General features: G+C 35.7%; 1 protein-coding gene across 1 annotated transcript; it reads left to right on the plus strand.

Annotated features, from left to right (window-relative positions):
* The first annotated feature begins 6,045 nt into the window (after positions 1 to 6,045).
* Positions 6,046 to 6,978, plus strand: LOC118853759 (olfactory receptor 4A47-like). The gene has a single exon (XM_036763961.1). It carries the CDS (start codon positions 6,049 to 6,051, stop codon positions 6,976 to 6,978), a length of 930 nt encoding a protein of 309 aa, XP_036619856.1. The 5' UTR covers positions 6,046 to 6,048.
* Positions 6,979 to 24,122: the final 17,144 nt, after the last annotated feature.

Raw genomic sequence — 24,122 nt, forward strand, 5'->3', positions numbered from 1 at the left:
GGAGGGAGAGGACTACTCTTTAGGGAGGTGGATCCCTACCATACGACTGCAGCTTGGAAATGGCCCCCTCGCTGGCAGTAAAGTAATGGAGTGTTAGGTGGTTTGTGAACATTAGGCTTAGTTATGGCCACACCATTTAAAGAAAGGTGTTGCCAAATTGGTTCACACCTAATAGAAGAAGAACTGTATGGTGAAATTGCCAGAAACTATAACTTAACAGGAAACAGCAGAAAATAAGTTCTTGAGAAAAGTGATGTTCCCTCCTCTATTTTTTTTAAAGCCATAGCATATTGCCTAGTGCATAGTATATGCCATATTAACTTTTGGGAGAAATTGAATTTAGTTGATTGAAACAATTTGATGGGTGAAAAAAACTTTTAGGCAACATTATCTTAGCAATAGAATATTTAAAGGGTTATTCTAAGGAACAAGCCTTTAATTTTTCTTTGTTAAAGGGAACACATTTGAATTATGGGTCAATGATTCATAAAGATTAAAGAAAAAATTGATAACATATTTGTACGTATGGATATTGGCTGTCTAGGATGACAGAAATCCATTTGTGAAGTGACTGGCAGTCCTCGGTCACACGCTTTATTATCTGGGGATGTTGTAGAGAGGACATTCTCTTCAGCTGCAATATATAATTAGGCAAGCTCTGTGCCCTCTGCCACCTCTCCAATTCTGTAATGCTAACACATTTCATTTAAGTGTTAAACAATTTTATTAAGTGCATATTGCAAGTATTAGTTACCTCAAGATAGAATAAATAGAGGTCTAATAATTTGATCAAAGTGATCATCAGATGACTGATCTGACAGTAGCAATTTAATGATTTTTCCACCTTAACACAATAGCCTTAACTTTGAATGAATGCATTTACTTTGTCCATCCAAAGGAGGTCAAAATAGATCTACCCTGAGATATAGCTCACCCCTAAGTTATTTGGATGCTCTTTGATTTCTGCTCGGTTCTGTATAGCTATCTCTGAAATTGGGAGACTGTACACTGAAGACTGTCTTTAACAGATGCAGTCTTAACAGCTAGTTCCAATCTATAACAATGAGGCAATCAAATCATCCCCAATAAAAAGAAGTTTCCATGCTCAATGAAGATTGGAGAGAGTGGAAGAAGATTTACTTGGGGTACTGACTTTCCTTTATTCTTAATGTTATTGTTTGTTCTTGTTTGCCTATCCATTGAAACACAGGCTGTTTTCCATAATAGTCATAGAGACCTATAGGTGGGAGTGCATATACAGGGTTGGACTTATCATCAGAAAGATGTCTGATCCTGGTAAAGTCACTTAAACTCTTAGTGTCAATTTTCTCATTGGTTAAATAGGGATAATAATAACATCCACTTCACAGTATGGTTGTGAGGAATAAATGAGATGGTATGTGGAAAAGGCATTGTACACCTTCAAACACTATGACAACTACTGCTTTCTTGAATGATGGTATAGTCATTATTATTGTATTATTGAATGATTGTATAGGAACTGGGTCCATTTGATCCAGATTGGTGGAGATGTAAGTTTGTTTTGATCTTCCTACAGGAGGCCCTGGGTGAGTACAAAATGATCCAAAGAGAGTGATTTGGCGTAGTGCCCCAGGCCAATCTCTGGTTCCAAGCTACAGATTGCAAATATTTTTGGTGAATATAAACTCATGGTGTGTGTTTGTGTGTGTGTGTGTGTGTGTGTGTGTGTGTGTGTGTGTGTGTGTGTGTTCTGACTGGGAAACTGCTCTGATCAACTTTGCTTATTTGGTTATCCCATGCATTTGTCATCAATAACCACATGCTTTACCCTACACAATTTAATATTTCTTTAATAAGGTCCATTGGAATTTGATTTCTAAATGTTTTAATCAACTGTGCCACAAAGAAAATGAACATATACATATATAAAGACACACATACACACATGTGTGTGTCTATATGTGTATGTATATGTGTATATTTACATATGTATGTGTGTATGCATGTGCGCATAGATGTATGTATATGTAACTGTGCATATAGGCCTATTTCTATGTGTATGTATGTGTGTGTACCTACAGATATTTATATTTACACCCATAGTGAACATGTGTGTGCATATGTATATGTGTACATGTACATACACAAATACACATATGCATATGTATATGCATGTATGTGTGTATGTATGTATTTTACACATGTATCTGTATATATGTGGGTATGCATATGGATGTATGTATATACACACACATATATCTGTATATATACCCATACACGCACACGCATAAATATACTTATATACACAGTTACATATACACTTATATATGTATGTATATTTGTATGCATATGTCTATGTATATATGCACATCTGTGTATCTACGCATAGATATACACGTATGTGTCTGCATGCTATTTCTGCCCAATAAAATATTAACTCCTTAAGGGAAAAAATGCTATAATTTTTTCTCCTCCCGTTATCTAACAAATTTACTTTAAATACATATACAAAATCAAAAGCAAAGAAGGAAGAGCAAATCTGTGCTTGCATCAGCACCTTCTCTGCAACTAAATTTTGGTGTTAGTATTGTCTAGAGTATTTTTATGTTAATAGAATTGACTGAAGTCATATAGCTAAAATGTGTGAGAAGTGACATTTAAACCTATGACTAGGGTGAACTCTCTATTCATTATAGCATGCATCTTCATCTTAGAAATAATACACAAAGGAAGTATAAAATAATTTTGGGGGAAGCACTAGCAATTGGTGTTGAGGATAATTGGGTTTATGTAGCATGTGGAAAAATGATTCAATCTTATTAATACCAAGCCATGCCCCCCCAAAAAAGAAAACATCTTGTTTAATTCATAAAAATTTCTTACTAGAAATTCCAGTGAAATGGTATAACATAATTATACTAATATAATATGGGACAATCTCCTTAGATTAATTTCCTATACTTTCATTCCATCAAGGGCTTCTGTAAGTGTCTTATTTGCATTCTTCTATATGCTTATCCAGTTATTTTAAATGTCCTAGTTGTCAATGGCTTATTCATTGTTGTTCAAGGCTCAGAGGTCTTTTCTCTTGTAAATAGCTTTACTTGGGGGTGTAGCCAAGATGGCAGAGATAAGGCAGGAACTTGACAGACTTGCCTGAGCCTTTCTCTGAGTCCTCCGAAAACCTTTAAATAATACCCTAAAACAACTCTGTAGAGACAGAATCCACAAAAGGATGAAGTGAAACAATTATGAAGCCAAGAAATCTTAGGTGGTTAGCATTTCATTACAATAACAAGCAGTATTAAACTTCAAAAGTTAATAAAAGTATTGTTAGTAAATCCATTTTCTGTCTTTCTATAGACACTCTCAGGGGGGAAAGTTATTTTAATGTATTCGTATATTCATGATGGATGCATTATTTTTATGTTTTCTAAATTTTGTAGCAAATTAAATTCAAAAGATTAGAAATCTGAGCCTGCAGCTGTCATTTAGCACAAATTTGAAGAAACCACATAAATCCTCTCAATGGCTCTAGCTCCCTAATGAAATAACAATTTCTCTTGAAAGTATCTCTATTGCCTCTTTCTTGGGACTATTTTTTCTTGACTCTAGAATTAAGGTTATTAACTTTCAGACAACTCCAGAAACACTGAACCTTAGGACCATTGGACTGTCTCTGTACTCTGGGCAGATTTCTCAAAGGATTTAATTAGAGAAGTAGTTTTAAGAACACAGTACTAGAATGACTCAGACATGGGGTTGTGTCTTTGTTGAATATGAATAAAATACTTCTTTCTTGACAAAAATCTCCACAGGACTCACATGGAATCAACTTCACAATCTAAGGAAGTTTAATTGTTCAGAAAAAATACTGATGTGAGGGAAGTGGAGGAGATATTTGGAAATTGTTAGACTGATGTAGACCCAAATGAAATGATTTACCATGGACTTTCTGCCTCTGTGGTGACAAAAGGATCAGTGGTAGTGAATAACATTTTCATTGCCCTAAGCTGCAGTCTTTCAACATCAAGGAAAATATATCAGCATCCAGGACTTGGAACAATTGACTTCAAGGAGAGGTAATGTATTTATAAAAGTCCTTCAAATTTCTGATTTTATCCCAAACTACACTTTGCATTAAGATTATAAAGTAGATGCTAACCTAAGCTGAATAAATGGTTATTTTCACTTAGTTCCATGAGAAATGGGAGTCATGTTATTAAAATAAAGAAGTAAACCACTTACAAAAATCCCTGCTGGTATTCTTCTCACATGACCAATTTTTTAATCTCTTTATGAAGTTGAGGATATAAATGAAGAAATTGAAGAACTCAGCTGATTATTTTGAGATATAAAATATATGGGGCACTTTATATGATTATCCATTTTGATGTGACATCTTTGCAAAGAGACTAGAAAACATAAAGATCAGACTTAGGAAAACATTCAGAAAATGGCACATGCTATTGATTTCCAAAGTGTCTTAGTCAGGTGGATTTGCTTGTTGATAAGAGAATACCTTCAGACAAAGTCAAAAGCAGAAAAAATACATGAATGATCTCTTTCATTTCTTCCCTCCACATAGAAATGTCTGGTGAACATGAGATGATGATGATGATATACCAATAATTATTATTTTGTGAAATTTATATCATGCTTATTATTTTATAGTTATATAATAATTAAGTCCCTTTAATTTAAAAAATGTATTTATTTAGTACACTTTCAGTGTTGGGATATGACAAAAACATATGAAAAAGTGTCAATAATATTTTAAAGTGATATCTTTTTCTGGATTACCTGCATTTTAATAAGGGTATTATGGATGAAAAAACTCCTTATTGTCACAATGAAACAAATCCTAATTGATTGAATGAAACAAGATACTATTAGCATCTCACTCTTTAGTGATTGAGGGTCATTTGGATGAACTTCCTATTACTTAAGAAAACTACTTAATTGCTTAAAAATACATAAATATTGTCATGTGGGAGATCAGGGGACCTTGGATAAGTCTTACATTTCTGTGCGTACAGCTCTTTTTCACTTGAATCACTACCATTTATCTTTTTTTATGAAAACAAATTGATATTGAAGTGGAAGTCTCTTGGAAATGTGAGAAGAAAACTGATACCTCAAATTAAAAGACTGTGTTTCCAAACAGAAATTAAAATTCTTATGCCATTGGAAATGAGGATACTCATTGCCAGGCTGTCAACACAGAGGATACCAGTAAAAGAACCTTTGTGTAAAGTAATTTTGTAGCAACAAAAATGAAAACAATATAGGTGTCCATTTATTAGGGAATACTCAAACATGACAGAACATGTCTGTATTATTAGAAAATATTAAATATTTAAGTTTATGATATGTTTTTGTTTCTTTTCTGTACTTTGAATTTGTGTTTTGGTAAAATAAAAAAAATTATTAAAAAAAGAAAATATGAATATTTGGAATTTAGAGAAACATTAGATTTTTTATGAATTATAACAGAGTCAAATAGGCAGAAAATGGAAAACAATCTCTACAAAGTTGACAATAATATAAATAGAAGGAACAATTGAAATGTAATTCAATTATTGTGATCAAATTTGTCACAGGAAATGCTTGAGAAAGTGTTCCTTATTACCTTTGTTACAAAGAAGAGAAATTATGAGTAAGGCTTATTTCATATACATTCAGATGTAAGGGGGTACATAGAGACATGAAAGTGATTTAAAAAGGGGGTCAATAAAATGTTCATGTTTCTTAATTATCTTTATAGGGAAAAAATTGACTGCTGAAACTACAGAAGAATGACCAACTTTTATGTGTGAGATTAAAATTTGCAAATAAAGTATCCATCATTTCTTCCTTCCCTTCCCCTTAAAAATGCTCTGTGAAATAGTAGTGTTTCACTACTGCCACCGGTATTCTAGTAAGGAAACTGATTCCCATAATGGTTAAGCAGATTGTCCATATAAAAGGGGCAGAGGTGAGAATTGAATTCAAGGCTCTCCTAACTACAAGTCTGGTGGTATATCTAATAAACAGTTGCTCTCACTCCCTCCCCGCCAAGAAAGCATGGAAAACAAGATTAATGTCACAGAATTTGTCCTCCTAGGGCTTACCCAGAATCCTGAGGTACAAAAAATACTATTTCCTGTATTCTTAATTATATACATTTTAACTGTGGTGGGCAACATTCTGACTATCATAACTGTCATCAGAAGTAAGAACCTTAGGTCCCCTATGTACTTCTTTCTTTCCTTCTTGTCTTTTATGGATGCTCTCTATTCCACTGTCATTGTCCCTAAAATGACCATAGATATGCTCTATGAAAAGGTGACCATTTCTTTCCAAGGTTGTATGGTACAGCTCTTCTTGGAACACCTATTTGGTGGGGCTGAAGTTTTCCTCCTCATTTTTATGGCCTATGATCGCTATGTAGCCATCTGTAAACCTTTGTATTACTTAGTCATTATGAGATGGCGTGTATGTGTTCTGCTGTTGGTGGTATCCTGGATTGGAGGTTTCATGCACTCATTAGTTCAGCTCCTTTGTATTGTTAATCTCCCATTTTGTGGACCCAATATCATTGATCACTTTGGTTGTGACATGTACCCTTTATTGGTACTTTCCTGTACAGATACTTATATAATTGGCATTTCAGTGGTTGCCAATGGAGGAGCAATATGCACAATTATCTTTGTACTATTGGTTATCTCTTATGGGGTCATTCTACACACTTTGAAAACTCAAAGTTCAGAAGGTCGACAAAAGGCCCTTTCTACTTGCATCTCCCACATCACAGTTGTTGTCTTCTTCTTTGTCCCTTGTATTTTCATGTATGATAGGCCTGTCTGTACCTTCCCCATTGATAAAGCTCTAACTGTCTTTTATACTATCATCACTCCTATGCTGAACCCTTTGATCTACACCCTGAGAAATAAAGAGATGAAAAATGCCATGAAGCAACTTTGGAACACAAAGGGATGTCCAGCTGTCAGGTAATGGATGTCCTGAACAAGTAGTGATAAGAAGAAAGGAAATGATAAAAGATGTTTAAATTCCTAAAACTTTGAGTTTTTTTGAATTTGAGAAAGCAGAACCTGAATAAGTAAGGAAAGAGGTAAACTTTCTGTCATGAGCATTAGGAACTATTTTCTTAGGACTATTTCTTTAGAACTATTTCTTTAAGGACATGATGGTTTGATGAAAAACGCTATCCATGTCCAGATAGACAACTGATGGATTCTGATTTCAGATTGAAGCATATTTTTTTTTCCTTAGCTTCTTTTATTCTCTTTTTTTGTAACATCACACAGAAATGTTTTGCATAATGCCATATGCATAATGGACATTGTCTTTCTTGTCTTTCCAGTGGTTAAGGGAGTGTATGCATGGAGGAAGAAAATTTGAAATGAAAAATAAATTTTTTTTAAAAGAGCATCATGGTTCATCAGGAAAAATAAGAATTCACTTTAATTATATGACACTTATAAGAGCAATTCCCTCTGGTAACAAAGATGCAAAGATTATGCTGGGAATAATATCGGTAAAATATCTTTAATGATCATAATATGTCATATAATGAGTTTCTTTTATGGCAGTGGATATTCTAGGAAAGTTGGAAAAAATAGTCAATTTCTCTGTTACCTTGAAGTTATTTTTGCTCTAAGTTTTTTAATATAAATCAACCAGGTTCATGGGCAATATTTAATTTTATCATCCTAAAACTCCATCTCAAGACTTATAATGTGATGTAAATCTGAGAATATAGGAATATTTTGTTTGTAACTGGGAAATATTTATTATGTGTGTATATCCTAAACAGGAAAAAAGTGACTATTCTCTTTTTTTATAACATCACACAGAGATGTTTTGCATAATGTCATATGCATAATGGACATTGTCTTTCTTGTCTTTCCTGTGGTTAAGGGAGTGTATGCATGGAGGAAGAAAATTTGGAATGAAAAATAAATTTTTTTAAAAGAGCATCATGGTTCATCAGGAAAAATAAGAATTCACTTTAATTATATGACACTTATAAGAGCAATTAAGTATATCCTAAACAGGAAAAAAGTGCCTTGATTTTTAAAATCAAACAACATATTCAAATTATTTCAAATAATAATATCAACATTTAAATCATATATTATCATTTTTAAATTATTTTTTCAGTAAGAAAGGTAGCATGCATAGTAGATAGAGTTTTCCAGCTGTAGTATAGAAGAACAAGGCTTAAATCAACTCTGACTCTTTATGAGCTTTTTAACCTCCCCTAACCTTTATAATTATTGTTATGATGATGAATAGTGACAAAAATAATCTAATTTTATTTTTTTTTTGTTTCTAATGGAAACTGTCCCAGACAAGATGTTATTGGAATATTTTAAATTTATATTTGATGTCTTACACATTGTAATACAGCTATTATTTTATATAACATATTTTTGGAGTTGCTTATCAATATTTATGAATGTAAATCCATCCCAATAATAATCTCAATGAAGTCATCTTTGGTACAACTCCAATAGCAGTAAGGAAATACAGGAAAGTTTATATAACTTGTACTACTTCCAAAACGTTTTGATCCTTTTTCTCCAGGTTTCTGTATTTGGAAAACTGTTCAATATTGCTTGTACATTATGAGTATTTGAGGTGTAAATATCTATCAGAATTTTGATGTTAACTATTTTGCAGATCAAAGTAATATCTGAGTGATTGAGCTCAATAATTCATTTGATTTCATACCATTAAACACTTCCTCCAAGAATGTTGAGATCTCAATTTGTACACTGTGTACTTGTGAGTTTCTGTTGCATATTTCAGGCCACCAAAACAGTTCTAAATGGGTATTTCAGAGGTGTTGCTTTGTTAGACTTTTGTGAGGTACTTCACTGTTTCCATAATGCCCTTTCCCGATCTTCATTGATTACCAAGTCTAGATACCCCAAGAGAGGGAATTGTCATTTTTTTGGCGTTTTTCTTTCCTGTTTCAACAATGTATAAATTGACTAGGAACTTGATTAGATGATGGTGGTGGTGGGAGTGGGGGTACTAGTAGTGCTAATGAGTATAATATTAGCTAATACATATATATCACTCATTAAAGGTAAAGCAGTGACTATACAAAGCAATTAGTGATATAGAGATATAGAGAAATAATAGAAAGCTATTTACTTAGATTTTTTTTTTCTTGAGGGCAAAAAAAGTGGTTCCTGAAGAAGTATAGAAGTAAATCACTTTCTTCTCTATGGTCCGATGTTTCTTGCCTGATACCTTCCCCCAGTACTATATTTCTGAATTAACTTCTTTAAGCACATCATGCTTTTTTCACAAAATTGTCTGTTTAGTTTTTATAGGGGCTACGCTTATGGTAAAATGGCTCTGTTGAACCAAAGGGTAGACTGTGAATGATATTGCACAAGTGGGGATGCATTAAATCATAAGGATTTGTTTTATATATATGATTTGTTTCTGGAGGATGAGCATGTATTTTGGGAAAGAATAGATGACTATACAGAGATAATAGATGATAGGCAAATAGAGTGAATAGTCACACAGAAATGTGTATGTAGTCTTTACTGATAAAAAAAATTTCAGCTATAAGTTCTACATGCAGTATATTTGCTTCATGTAAAATGTTGACCGATATTATTCCATAAAAACTTAACATCAGGTGCTATAATGTTATATAACACCTGTATTTGATAGATATGTTTTGAATAGTGAATGTCTCTTTGGGAAAATGTGATATATAGATATAGGCATAGATATAGACACATGTATAATGTATTAAATGATATACATATGTGAAAGCTATGTGTGACCTGAACTTTAGTAACTTAAATTTTATTTTCAAATTGTCAATACTAAATAATAATAATAATAACAACAACAACAATAATAATTTTGTTTTATTAAATTGTCTTATCTTCAAAGAAAAATGCTTCATATCATTACTCTGTGTTGTATTATTATTTTCCAAGTCCTTTTGTGAATGATCCATACATGATCCATTCAACAAGGTGGAGACTTCACTCTCATTTTTCAATAGGTTGAGCTTATCCTTACATTAATTGGGAACTACATCTATTATATCTATTTTCCTTGTTTCATGTATGCTCAACCTCCTTTTTCCTGTTACTCATGTCTTTTTTTTCTTTTTTTTAAATTTATTTCCCATTCATTCACTCATCACATGACATTCACATTTGTAACATGCTTTGAGCACTATGCAGCTTTCCATTTCTATTTGGACTACCTTCCTTCTTCATTCCTTTCATATTATGGTGCTCCTGGAGAGATATATGATGAATACTAATATTAAAGAGATAAGTCTTCTTGGACAGAAAAAAAGTCTTAGGATAGTTAAAAGCACTGTGCATCTTACTCGATAATATTTAGCTTGGTCTTCTCTTTCTTCAGTCTCATTCTAACTTACTATTAACCTTAAGCTCTGGTTCAAGATCTGTCATTTTTTCATTTCTATCTCTCTCCCTATCTATGGATTGATAATTGATAAATGGCAAGTAATAGGGGATAAAGGTTTCTGCTTTTCCATTGTTCAATTCCAGTATATGTGCTGTGTATACATCCATCCATACATACATACATATATGCATATTGTATATGCGGGTAAATATGTATATCACATAATACTCTCTTTGTGGGTTCTATGGTTCTATGAATGGATTCACTCATTTTACTTGCACATGATTCGTCTGACTCATCTTGACCTTACAGTTTACTGAAACTCCCAGATTTTCCCATATTAACAGTTTTGTAGCCACTGTGTAGCTGACACCAATCACACTCTCATTAAGCTATACTCATGCCATATTGTTGTGTGTGTAATTTTCCTTTCTGCCCTATTCCTAGATATTTTTTCCTTCTAGCTCTGAGATCAGAAATCACAATAACCCTAACTTTCCTGGCAATATCATTACAATCATTTGCCCTATGACTCTACTTGACAACTTTGCAAGGGCCCATTCCAAAACATCTCCATCTTTCCATAATTCTACTCATTATGTTGTCTTCCCTTGTTAGAACACAAGCTCTTTGAGGACAAGGATTATATTACTCTTTATATTTCTGCTTCTGGTATTCATTTTGGTTACTGAAATATAAAAATGCTGATTAAGTTAATTCTCCCTCATTCACTATTCATCCATCCAATCCAGTTGAATTTTTTAGGCCAAATGTAGTAAATGCTCTACATTCCATTCTGGCAACTGATTCTCTTTAAGTGGCAATACGTTGCCCATCACCATGCTATAAAACAATCCTTCCCCAGTGCCTAGAGTAATTGACCTCTTAAGGTTGATCTCTTAGAATTCATAGCTCCACTCAAGTCTCATGTTAAATACTTTCTTCCATAGAAGGATGAATTATATGTGTCATAGAGTTAGATAAATAGAAAATAGATGGATAAGTAGATAAAAAGAGAGAGATAGACAATGAGAGAGAGTATAGCTATAGTTAGTAAATATAGGTATACAATTGTAATTGTAAAAAAAGATATTTTGAATCTATAAATATCTATCTATCTATCTATCTATGGTGGATGTATATACACACATACTTAATATGTCCGTATATTATAAACTTGGAGAACAGGTACATGGTATAAAATATCTAGATATAATGATATTTTTTTCCATAATGATTCTACTTTGGGGAGATATTCATTTAATATTGACTTCCTAATATGTTTTCTGTATCATTTCCCTTCTCTTTCTTTCCATTCCCTTCCATCCTTTCTCATTTTCTTTTTTTTTCTTCCTCCTTCTGCATTGTTTTCTTTCTTGTTCTTTCTGGCTTCACCGTCACCTTACCTGGGTCTTGTGGCTCATTGTGTGACTGACTAAAAGACTTTCAGACTTCCCTTATCAGGGAGAAGCATTCTTGTCCCTGCACCCACAACATGGTTCATGAAACAACTTGCAGGTAATACTTTTATACAGAGGAGAAAGAAACTGTACAATCTTGTGCCAAAGAGAGTGTTGTCTTGGGACAATCAGAGATAAGCAGAGTACATCAATGAAGAAATGATGAAAACAGCAGAAACTCTATGCCGGGTGGAGAGTATATGCCTAGTTGATATGACAAAAATTTCCTAGAAGGGAGCACACTGAATGTGCCTAGAAGTTTCTTTGTTGTATCTCAAAGAGATAAAACCTTCATCAGGAAAGAGGAAAAGGGATCAGAACCCTGCTTTCTACAGTCTGCAACTTCTCCTTTTCTTCCCTTTAGTTCCACAACAGCAGATGTTAGCAATTTCATAATAGGTTGCTGATAAAGGGGTTTTTTTGGCCTTATTTCCTCTCTAATATTCATTCTTTCATCTAGATCCAACACTTAATCTCATCCTTTTGGTGAATCCTTTCATATTTCTTTTCACATGGTGAATAGCTTCCTGCCACACTTCATCTTTAAGTCTCTAACGCCTACTTGAATGAGTTTTTTTTACAATGAAATTCGCCAAAATCATCAACATCATTATAATCTTCTTTATCATCTTCACAAAGTAGAACAAAAGCAAATCTGTCTCCCATGTCTTCACTGGACCCAAGTTATCACTTAAAGTAAAATCTTTAGTTTCTTATAGGGGAAAAAACAGTTCAAAAGGTGAGGGAAAGGGGAGGTGTAGCTTGACTAACAAATGTACCCTTAGAAGAGGAAACCTTGGGGTGCCCTGATTACTGGGCAGTGTCTTTTTTATTTCATTATTTTCTCTGCTATATAGGGAAAGCTAAGTGGCTTAATGGATAGTGCATAGGGACTATAATCAAGAAGACTCATCCTCATGAGTTCAAATCCAGCCTCAGACATTTACTAGCTGTGTGATCCTGCACAAGTCAGTTAACCCTGTTTGTCTTAGTTCCCCATCTGTAAAGCAAGCTGGAGAAAAAAAATGGCAAATCACTCCAGTGTCTTTGGCAAGAAAATTCTGAAATGAGGTCACAGAGAAATGAACACAACTGAAATAACTCAACGAATGCTTAAACGCCTATGGGATAGTTGAAATATTTGAAATCATTCATAACATAGTGGAAAGAATGCTGACTTTGCAGTCAGAAGATTTGGGTTCAAATTCTACACATGATAGTGATTAATTATGGGATATTTTTAAAGTAAATTCAACTTCATGAATTTAAATTTCCTTCTCTGTAATTTTACAGCTTTGGACAATATGGCTTTTCTAGTTTTGTTCCTTGTACTTCACCTAATTCTATGACATATTTTATTTCTGTACATGACTTACAGGCATGATCTAATACAAATCTATACACGTAAGCTTTTCATATATTTCTCTGGGTATCCAAGCATAAATGCTCATATAGAAATATTCTTACACTAAGTAAAGACTCTAAGACAGAGATATGGAACCTGGGGCCTCAAGGTAACATGTGGCCCTCTAGGTCCTCAAGTGCGGACTCAAGGCCACACATTCCCCAACTCTCTTCTAAGATGTGGCACCAAAAAGCTGTTCCTGGCTACCCAGAATTCCCACACTAAGTCTGTCATTTGAGACTCTGCCTCTAGGTCTTGAGTGGAATTTCTTCATAATTAATGAGGGCAAATTTTAGGTAACAGTAATGTTGAGATCATTTGTCTTGAATGGGCAGGGTTTTGTCAGGCTGTGGCTGCTGTTCAATTCAACAATAAATCAGGTTGCAAACATATCTCTATCTCTGTCATCTATATCTACATATAATGATATGTGTGTCATTCACATAGACACAATACTTAGATATAGATTCTATATAAGTGGATAATGAAGACTGAACAGAAATAGAGATGATAACAGAAAGAGAAATATAACTCTTGTTGAAACAAGTCAAATCTTAATACACATACACTTATGTTTATATGCATGTTGATCATCCTTCATTTTTAAAGAGGACAGATGAAATCATGGGGTTGTATCTTGAGTCGTGTATGAACTTGATTTAAGTGAGACATTGTTGTACAATGTTGTCAATGTCACTCTCCCTGCCTGAGTCATTGAAGCCCGGTGGTAAGACAAAAATCAGGGTGACTGGTCATGGACCGGGATGCAGTGGATCACCTTGGCATCTTCAATGTCTCACCAAACTCTAAGCACTCCACAGTGACAGCTTTAGTTGTCCTCATTGCTTTTGGAACATATCATTGGGGCACATATCCCCTAACGTATTGATAGATTTGAGGCCTAATGGTTCCTTTTAACCAAGTTTAGCCCCTCCGTTGAAATGGTTTGCCAGGGTGTGACCAGTGCCCATAGTATAGCTTCTTGGAGCTACAAGTGAGAGTTCAGTGATGGGAGGACACCTAAAGTGTATGAGCAGCCCTGAAAAGAGGTTGGCAAGCCCTCACATCACAGGAGCTAGTCCTTCTTGAACACTCCATATATGCATATATAAATATATGTTTATATTTGTATATATGTTTTCACACATGCATGTGATTAAATACATGTACACACTGTGTGCATGTTCATATATGCATATAGATGTATACACAGGTATATATCTAATATGTGCATATATACCTTTGCATATATGACATCTAGAGAGAGGAGATTTTCATATATATGTATATATTAGAATATGTAATATATAGTTATAACAAACTGTCATGACGACGAGTCCAAATCTCTCTCTCTCTCTCTCTCTCTCTCTCTCTCTCTCTCACACACACACACACACACACACACGTAAACACACATACTATAACCAACTAGGTGACTAAGTGGATAGTGGATAGTAGACCTAAATGCAAATCCATCCTCAGACATTCACTAGCATTTTTTCCCACAGGCAAATCTCTGTTTGCCTTTATTCATTGTAGAAGAAAATCGATAAACACTTCCAGTATCTTTGCCAAAAAACCCCAAGAACATACAAACCATAGAGTTAAAGAATATCAAACATGACTGAATGACTAATCAATAACATGTACATACATACATATACAAATACACACACATATATATGTAAAACTGAAAGTTGCATTTAATTCTGTTCTGCTAAAAACAGTCAAACTAGATTAGCATTCCTTTTCCAGGTTCCTTCTTCTTGTAAACTTCATCCGCCTGGGTGAAACTAGCCTAAAGGTCAAGTTTTTGTCTTCTAATTATGTCAAGCTTTGTAAACCCAATCATTACCAACTCTCCAGAGAGAGTTAATTAAGCTAAAAAAGGGGGGGCAGAGCCAAGATGGCAGCTGGAAAGCAAGGACATGCCTAAAGCTCTCCCCCAGAACCCTCCAAACACCTATAAAAGTGGCTCTGAAAAAGTTCTAGAACTGTAGAACCCACAAAATAGCAGAGGGAAGCAGGGATCCAGATCAGGACAGCCAGGATTATCTCTGGGTGAGGTCTATAGAACAGAGCTGGGAGCAGAGTGGAGCAGAGCCGTGCATGGGCTGCACCCAGACAAAGAGACCAGGAGGCTGGTGGAATAGGCCATAGCACTCTGAATCAGTGAGCTGTGGCACTTACCAGACTTCTCAATCCACAAACACCAAAGACAACAGAGAAGGTTAGTAGGAAAAACTACAGGGACAGAGTGAAAGGAGTTCATGGTTCAGCCACCACCGTGGGGGCAGAACTACAGCTGCAGTTGCTTCTGGCCCCAGACCCATCTGGTGGGAGGAATTAAGTGGCGGATCTAAGCAGGAGTGCAGGGACTGCTCAAGATCTGAATCCGGTCCTTTTTGGCAGTTCTTGGGGGAGGAGGAGTGCTGGTGTGCCAGAGCTGGCTGCACAGAAACAGCTCTGAAAACAACAGTGCATCACCTCAAGCTTGGGACAAAGTACTCTCTACTCTACAAGCAGTTATACCCCAATGAAAAAACTCAAGAGTCAAGTAGTTGGCTAGGAACATGGCAAGGTATAGAAAATGGACTCAGATTCAAATTCAGACTTAGGAATCTTTCTTTGGTGACAGAGAAGACCAAAACATACATCCAGAAGAAGCCAACAAAGTCAAAGAGCATACATCAAAAGCCTCCAAGAAAAACATGAACTGCTCTCAGGTCATGGAAGAGCTCAAAAAGAATTTGGAAAAGCAAGTTAAAGAAGTAGAGGAAAAATTGGGAAGAGAAATGAGAGTGATAAAAAAAGTCAATGACTTGCTAAAGGAGACCAAAAAAATACTGAAGAAAATAACACCTTAAAAATAGACTAACTCAAGTGCCCAAAGAACTCCAAAAGGCCAATGAGGAGCATAAAGCACTGAAAGGCAGAATTAGCCAAATGGGAAAGGAGGTCCAAAAGACCACTGAAGAAAATACTACCTTGAAAGTTAGATTGGAGCAAGTGGAAGCTACTGATCTTGTGAGAAATCCAGATGCTATAAAACAGAAACAAAGGAATTAAAAAGTTGAAGACAATGTGAAATATGTGATTGGAAAAACCAATGACCTGGAAAATGGATCCAGGAGAGATAATTAAAAAATCACTGGACTACCTGAAAATCATGATCAAAAAAAAGAGCCTAGATATCATCTTTCAAGAAATTATCAAGGAGAACTGCCCTGATATTCTAGAGCCAGAGGTTAAAATAGAAATTGAAAGAATCCACCGATCGCCTCCTGAAAAAGATCCCAAAAAGAAGACCTCTAGGACCATGGCTGCCAAATTCCAGAGCTCCCAAGTCAAGGGGAAAATACTGCAAGCAGCCAGAAAGAAACAATATGAGTATTGTGAAAACACAATGAGGATAACACAAGATCTAGAAGCTTCTACCTTAAGGGATCGAAGGGCTTGGCATATGATATTCTGGAGGTCAATGGAGCTGAGATTAAAACCAAAAATCACCTATCCAGGAAAACTATCATGCTCCAAGCCAAAATATGGATTTTCAATAAAATAGAGGACTTTCCAGCTTTCTCAGTGAAAAGACCAGAGCTGAATACAAAATTTGACTTTCAAACACAACAATCAAGAGACGCATGAAAAGGTAAGCGAGAAAGAGAAATCATAAGGGACTTACTAGTGTTGAACTGCTTTTTTGCATTCCTACATGGAAAGATGATGTGTATAATTCATGAGACCTCAGTGTTAGGGTAGAGAGAGAGAAAGAGAGAGAGAGAGAGAGAGAGAGAGAGAGAGAGAGAGAGAGAGAGAGAGAGAGAGCGAGCCCAGGGTGAGTTGAATATGAAAGAATGATATCTAAAAAAATTAAATCAAATTAAGAGATGATAGAGGAATGTATTGAGAAAGGGAGAGATAAAATGGGGTAAATTATCTCACATAAAAGTGGCAAGAAAAAGTAGTTCTGTTGGAAGGGAAGAGGGGGCAGGTGAGGAGGAATGAGTGAATCTTGCTATCATCAGATTTGACCTGAGGAGGGAATAACATACACACTCAATTGGGTATCTTACCGAACAGGAAAGAAGGAGGAAGGAGATAAAAAAGGGGGATGATAGAAGGGAGGGCAGATAAGGAGAGGAGGTAAACAAAGGTAAACACTTTCAAAAAGGGACAGGGTCAAGGGGCAAAAATGAATAAAGGGGAATAGGATAGGAAGGAGCAAAATATAGTTTGTCTTTTACAACATGAGTATTGTGGAAGGGTTTTACATAATGATACACATGTGGCCTATGTTGAATTGCTTGCCTCCTTAGGTAGGGTGGGTGTGGAGGGAAAAGGGGAGAGAATTTGGAACTCAAAGTTTTAAAAGCAGATATTCAAAAAAAAAGTTTTTGCATGCAACTTGGAAATAAGATACACAGGAAATGGGGCATAGAAATCTATGTTGCCCTACAAGAAAGTAAGGGAAAAGGGGATGAGGGGGAGTGGCGTGACAGAAGAGAGGGCTGACTGGGGAATGGGGCAATCAGAATATATCCATCTCAGAGTGAGGGCGAGGTTAGAAATGGGGAGAGAATTTGTAATTCAAACTCTTGTGAAAATTAATTCTGAAAACAAAAAATAATATTAAACAAAAAAGCAAAAAAAACCCATAAAAATAATTAAACTAAAAAAAAATCATATCTGTTCCATTTAAACCATGGTAGCAATTCCCCTGAATTACCTGAAGACTAATCCAATCACTGGAGAACCTTTTTCTACTGACTGAAGTCAGAGCTTGGACATGGTTATGGGGGTTTTGAAGGAGAGGTCCAAATGATGTGATCTTAATTCTGACAATGTCATTCATATACAACTGGAAGATAGCACATCTATGTTGTTTGAAATTTTGCTCTGCTAATTATTATAAAAATGGTGTCAGTCATCAATGAAGGTATTTGGTCATCTAGAGAGGCTATTGAACAAATTTTCTAGTTACTATTAGTCTAATAAATTGTGTTCAGAATTTTACACCTCAGTTTACTTTTATGTTTTAACACACACATAAACACCATATATATTAAACATTTGTTCATTAATAACTTTATTAACTTAGAAATATCTTACCCAAATTTCAAGGATGTACATTTGGCTTGCTGACAATTTTTCTACTTTATACCATGAAAAACATGTTGTGAGCTCAATTTTCTTTTGAACGGAGTCATGTGATGCCATTTAGATAGAGAGTATTAGTTTTCTCATAATGTACAGATTTTTGGAGTGATCCACCAGAAAGCATCCAGCCATCTATATGATCCTAGGAGCCATATACACTAACAGTGATATTCAACCTGCTTTCCCCGCTCTGTGAAGTTTAACCAACTGAATTGTGAGATGATGCTCTATACTCCTAGAATCTATTAAGGAAAAAGATGAAACTAAATGCCTCTCCCAAAGCCAAGTGTATTTTTGTCAGTTTGGTTTAGCAGACAGAGTATCATGGCTTTTGATCCTTTAGATAGGTCAAATAACGCCAAAAAAGATTTTTTTCTTTCCTGTCAGTGTTAGATTCCAAAAAAAGAGAAGGACTGAATTAAAAATAACATCCTTAATCATTTCAACTTGTACATTGAATTCTTAGTCAAACATTTCCCCCTCTCAACCATTTTGTCCCAATCTTATGTTTGACTACTGTTAAAGCATGACTTTGACACTAGTTACCAGTTCACCTCTCAACCCAATTCTGACAATGAAGCTATCTAAAGGCTATAGGACAACTTTCAGCCTAGGCATGAATGAGCTCCTAATTTGAGACACAGCTTTACCATTAATACACCTCCAACTCTACCATATTAGCCCTACTCAACACACAATCTGAAAGCAAAAACTAGACCAGCCCTGCTGGAACTCTAAGATGCACGAGCCATTATACAAGTGCTAACCATTGATTTATTTCAAGAATACATTTCAATTAATTTCAGTTCAATTTATTTCAATTCTATGAACATTTAACAAGTGCTTTTAAGAGAAAAATGTTGATCTGAGTTGTAATGATACAAAAACAAACCAAACAAAAAAAACCAGATTATCCTTGACCATAAATATTTTATATTACTTTATATAAAATTAGATGTAGACACATATATATCCGCACATCTATATATACACATAAACATATACATACATATATATATACACATACAAATTTGTTTGTGTGTATATGTGCACATGTGTGTATTTATCAGTGTGTCCATAGCTAGCTAGCTATCTGGCTAAATAGCTAGATAAATAGATAGATAGATAGTTTAATATTGAGGCAGGAGAACACTAAGAAATTGGGGCCATTCTGACAGGCTTTGTGTAGGAATGAGCACTTAGTCTTGCAAGGACCAACTTAAATATTCTTCAAGGCAGAGACAAAGAGGAAAAGTATTAATGATAGGGGGCAGCTAGGTGGTGCAATAGAGAGAGTGTTGGGCCTGGAGACAGGAAGACTCATTTTTGTGAATTTGACTCTGGCCTCAGAAACTTACTAGAATGGCCAACCCAGACTTGACTCAGATCTGAATCAGGCTCTGCACTCCTGCTCTGATCCACCACTTAATTCCTCGCACCAGGTGGTTCTGGGGCTAGAAGCAACTACAGCTGTAGTTTTACAACTGCACCACATCCACTGACTTTGGGATGGTGTCCGAACTGCGAACTCCTTTCACTCTGTCCCCACAGCTTTCCCCACTAACCTTCTCTGTTGTCTTTGGTGTTTGAGGGTTGAGATATCTGGTAACTATCACAGGTCACTGATTCAGGGTACTAGGGCCTGTTGCACCTGGCTCCCAGTATGTTTGGTCCAGGCACAGCCCATGCAGGGCTGTGTTCCACTCTGCTCGCAGCTCTGTTCGATAGACCTTACCCAGCTTATCCAGGCTGTCCTGGGCTGGAGTCCTGCTATTTCATATGATCTGCAGTTCTAGAATTTGTTCAGAGCCATTTTTATCAGTGTTTGGAGGGTCCTTGGGGAGAGCCCTAGGCAAGTCCCTGCTCTCCAGCTGCCATCTTGGCTCTACCTCTGTCTATTTTTCTCTTATGGATGCTGTCTATTCCACAGCCATTTCTTCCAAAAGAATCATAGACTTGCTTAATGGAAAGAAGTGTATTGCCGTCCAAGCTTGCATGAACCAACTCTAGTGGTAATGGGTTCTGACCACTATGTGGCCATTTTTAAGCTCTTGTATTACTTGGTTATCATGAGATGACATGTCTGTTCTCTGTTGCTGGCCGTAGCCTGGGTAGTAGGCTTCTGTCATTCAATGATTCTGCTCCTTTTTTTAATTTTCATTTTGATTTAAATTTAATTTAGGACCCTTCTGTGGTCCTAATGTCATTGACCCTTTCATCTCTGATATGTACCCATTATTAGAACTTGCCTGTACCAATGCTTATATCATTGGACTCTCAGATGTTGCTAATGAAGGAGTATAGCAGTAAGGCAAAATTCATAACCTTGAAGAGGACCATGGATATCCCTGAGTTATTCGAAATTGTGAAGTATAAGTAATTCTCTAGGTAGAAGGCAGAGGAAATATAACATTTATTTAGACTCCACATGATCAAATCCAAGGACCAATGCCCCCATTTGATATAGTAGCAATAATATTCCAAAACAGGTAAGTCCATCTCAATGTAGTAACAAGGAAATTATAACAAAGTATTATAGCAAGGGGATAAGATATGATGTAGCCTTCCCCTGCTGTTAGGGCCTCCCTGTACAAAGTCACACATGAATCCTACCTCCGCACTCAGCACTCTTTCCTGCAGCTCTGGTGACTCCTGAGTTCCTTGATCTCTTCAACTCTCTCTCTTATTCAACAGTCTCCTCTGTGCAGACTCTCTCCACGCTGTCTCTCCCTTTGTGTCTGCTGCCTCAACGTCTTCTTGATATCTGTTTTCGAATTCTGCAGCTCTCAGCTCCACTGCTCCAGTTCTGCTGCTGCCAGTTCTGCACCATTCTTTTTATTTAGTCCTAGCCAGTATCTGATTGGCTAGACCTCAGGTCTCTGATTGGCTATGGTCTTAGCCACTCCCCTTAGGGCTCTGAGGAGTTATCGGAAACTAGTAAACCAGTTTGCTATCTGGCAAAAGTGTGTGTGCCTGGGTCCTCACATCCAGTTAGTGAAAGGGTGTGGGCCTGTCTCTAATCATGCCACTCTTTGTTGACACCACCTGAGGCCTACTCAATGAGCAGGAAAGATCTTTCACTTACTGATTCACTTTACAAAGAGAAATCTTTGTTGTCACCTTTAAAATGTTGCTTATCTTCTATGGGGTTATCCTACTCTCCTTGAAGACTGGCAGTCTAGAAAGCCAATGCAAACCTCTTTCTACATGCCTGTCCCACATCAAAGTTACTGTCTTATTCTTTGTTCCTTGCATTTTCACATTAGATCTGTTTGCACCTTCTCAATTGTTAAAACAATGAATGTATTTTTTCTCTGTCATCACCTCTATGTTGAACATCTTAATCTAAACCCTGAGGAACAAGGAGATGAGGAATGCTGTGAGTAACCTCTGGAAAAGAATCAATGACCCAGTCAAACACTGATGGCCCCCATGGGAAACAAAAAAGGCATTTCATACTTCAGATTTGTTTTCCTGGAGGGGACCATGGTTAATGAGGAGACCATCTTTTCTGTCACTCAGTCAGTAGACAAACATTTGTTATATCATCAGTTTATGGCTCCCAAAGATGATTTTGCTGAAAACTCTACACTCAAGGTACCATAGGGTCCTTAGGAGAACAACTACTCTTCTTGTGCTTGGGGCATTTTCTTAAGAGAAATGGTTCTGTTGATTCCATGGAGAAAAGAGATGTAATCTAAAATGCATATTGATAAAGGATATTGAGACTTGATTATGGAGGGGAGGGCTTTTGTGGGAATGTATTTCCTGACTGATCAAATGAGATGATTTGTCTGCTGCCTTGAACTTGTGATTGTTCCAAGTTTTAAGTACATATTAACTGGAGTCAGCAGGAATATGTAGTTACATTTTTGTCTATAATGTTATGAGAGGCATAATGGTGTTATGAGTAGAAAAACCTGCCTCAGAATTAGGAAGATGTGGGTTCAAGTGCTGCCTTTGACTCATATACTCTGTGTGACATTGAATCACTAAATTTTGAATTACTCAGCTAGTTCTCTAATATTATGCAGTAGGATATTTTCCAATCCCTTGGTTAAGAAAGATTTCTTTAGTAGTAGTTTCCATAGCACTGAAATCTCAGGTATAATATACTACTTCCAACAACTGCAACAAAAACATAAACATAATCAAAAACTACAAAAAGTTGGTGAATATCAGGGCCAGTGAGTGTAACACCAGACACATTGATGTATGAAATATTTTTTGGTTTTGCATAGTGGATGTATTTACCAAAACAAAACATGTATTTTTATACAATAGAAAGAACACTGCCTGTCAAGGGTCAGGTAATAAATTCAAATCATGTAAGTGATGTTAAATTCCTTTGTAATATTGGAAAAATAATTTAACATTACTTGGCCTCAGTTTCCTTATTAGAAAAGAGGGACTTAAATGAAATGATCTATGAGTTCTACTTCAGTGGTACTTATGAAGCTGTAATTGATATTTTTAGTTTAAACAAGAATTTACCTTTGAATTCAAAACAACCAAATATGCATATAGCATGACTGATCTGGATGGCTATGACCCATCTTTTGTTAGGCATCCCTGGGAAATATACACAATTGGGGAACTACTTCCATATGAGAGGGAATGCATAAATTATGAAAATACAGACAGAGTGTTATTAGGTGCTTTTAGGGCCGTTGAAGCACATTCATAGCTACAGCAAAGCCTGCACTAAAGCCCCCAAACAATATCCATACAACCACCAAGGCACGGATCTAATAGGGACTAGTATAAACAGAAACACTTGCAGGAACTGCATCTTCAGGATTACGCAGTGAAGGAGAACCCATATATGGCAGAAATGCTTGACAAGTTACAGAATAACAAAAGAATGAAGGAAGAGAAAAATATGTGGTTAAAAAAATGGAACTGAAAACCAGAAGAACAAAAATTAAAGTACTATAAGGTAAAGCATCAAAACCCAAAGGAGTAAAACTAGACCTTGACAATAGTAACATGAAATTTATACACTGTGTGAGTCTGAAGGGGCAAGATTGAGTCTTTAGTAACTCTAAGCCATGTAGAGAACTATAATTCAAAAAGACTTTTTCAAGTACCTATAGAAAGTGAGTGAGAGTTTGACTACTTTTGGGCACAAATATTTTCTGTATCTTAGTTGTATAAATTAAAAAAAAATAAAGTTATATTTAAGGTTAATGATCTTTTTAGTTTGAGTCAATCTAGTGGAAAAACTGTGGGCCTATTATAGGAAATAAAATGAGTTTTCTTTTGCATCAACCAGGGTAGTGATCCAGAGACCTCTGGGAAAACTCACCAAAACTTTATCCAGGTCCTAATGTCTGGAGGGTCATTTTGTCATTAGGGTAAATTTCTAGTGTATTTTGTAAGGTTTACATTGATATTTTAATCAAAATAGCTCTTAACACAAGAAAATACAAATACTACTACCTTTATTATGGTTGTATAAGGGGGAAGCTTAGGCCCATGACAGTTTAGTGGCCTGCAGGATACACAGCTAATTCAAGACAGAGCAAAAAGTATTATCAAAGCTTCCTGTTTCCTTTTCCTATGCTCTACACTCTTTTCACTCAAGTGGAGTCCTTACCTAGCATGACTATGATTAGAAGCTTTTTCTACAGGTGATTGAGCACAGGATAAAGTTGCTAACCTTAAAGTCACATGAATATTTTAAAAAATAT

The sequence above is a fragment of the Trichosurus vulpecula genome, chromosome 6 (genome assembly GCF_011100635.1).
Source record: "Trichosurus vulpecula isolate mTriVul1 chromosome 6, mTriVul1.pri, whole genome shotgun sequence".
Taxonomy (NCBI): Eukaryota; Metazoa; Chordata; class Mammalia; order Diprotodontia; family Phalangeridae; genus Trichosurus; species Trichosurus vulpecula.

What these genes read in the sequence shown, in the direction of transcription:
- LOC118853759 (XM_036763961.1), top strand. Translation starts at nt 6,049, where the DNA reads ATGGAAAACAAGATTAATGTCACAGAATTTGTCCTCCTAGGGCTTACC.